The 896-nt window shown below is 51.3% G+C and overlaps 1 protein-coding gene across 1 annotated transcript; it reads left to right on the forward strand.

Annotated features, from left to right (window-relative positions):
* The first annotated feature begins 261 nt into the window (after positions 1–261).
* Positions 262–795, forward strand: LOC117799822 (ferritin heavy chain, oocyte isoform). Its single transcript, XM_034652324.1, has one exon. The coding sequence runs from the start codon at positions 262–264 to the stop codon at positions 793–795; it is 534 nt and encodes a 177-aa protein (XP_034508215.1).
* The last annotated feature ends 101 nt before the right edge of the window (positions 796–896 follow it).

The following is an 896-nucleotide window of genomic DNA, read 5'->3' on the forward strand; positions in this document are numbered from 1 at the left end:
AACCGAGTCTTGTGTATTTTGCTAGCGCAGTTACGTGGACTGAGTGCTCCTGCTCCAACAGTGCTTGGACGGAGCCCTCTGTCTGCAGCAGCCCAGATTACCTAGTAGATTCAGCCAAACGACTAAAGGTATATTTCCCGGACACAGCCTAAGAAGCCCTACGCCGTCGCCAGGCCCAGCTACCTGACAAACTAAAGGCCAGCGCCCTTCCCCGAGAATCCGTCCCTGATTCAGTCTTTCCAGCGTTCTCCGTCCATCACCATGAGCTCCCAGGTCAGACAGAACTATCACCAGGACTGCGAGGCAGCCATCAACCGCCAGATCAACCTGGAACTCTACGCGTCCTATGTCTATCTGTCCATGTCCTACTACTTTGATCGTGATGATGTTGCCCTGAAGAACTTTGCCAAGTTTTTCTTGCACCAGTCGCATGAGGAGCGTGAGCATGCAGAGAAACTGATGAAGCTGCAGAACCAGAGGGGTGGTCGGATCTTCCTCCAGGATGTAAAGAAGCCAGAGCGTGATGAATGGGGTAATGGGCTGGAAGCCATGGAGGGTGCCCTGCAGCTGGAGAAGAGTGTGAACCAATCACTTCTGGATCTGCACAAGGTGTCCACTGATCGCAATGACCCACATTTGTGCGACTTCCTCGAGACCCACTACCTGGAGGAGCAGGTCAAGTCAATAAAGGAGTTGGGTGACCATGTTACCAACCTGCGGCGGATGGGTGCCCCACAAAATGGCCTGGCAGAGTACCTATTTGACAAGCACAGTCTTGGTGAAGAGTCAAGCTAGGTGCAGCATGGTCTCCCTTCTGGATTTGTCATGCTTTCATTATTCTGAGTGTACAAGTATTCTGGTTTGTTTATTTGAAAAACATATTTAGCAATCCAGCG

Source organism: Ailuropoda melanoleuca, unplaced genomic scaffold (genome assembly GCF_002007445.2).
Source record: "Ailuropoda melanoleuca isolate Jingjing unplaced genomic scaffold, ASM200744v2 unplaced-scaffold58061, whole genome shotgun sequence".
NCBI classification, from domain to species: domain Eukaryota; kingdom Metazoa; phylum Chordata; class Mammalia; order Carnivora; family Ursidae; genus Ailuropoda; species Ailuropoda melanoleuca.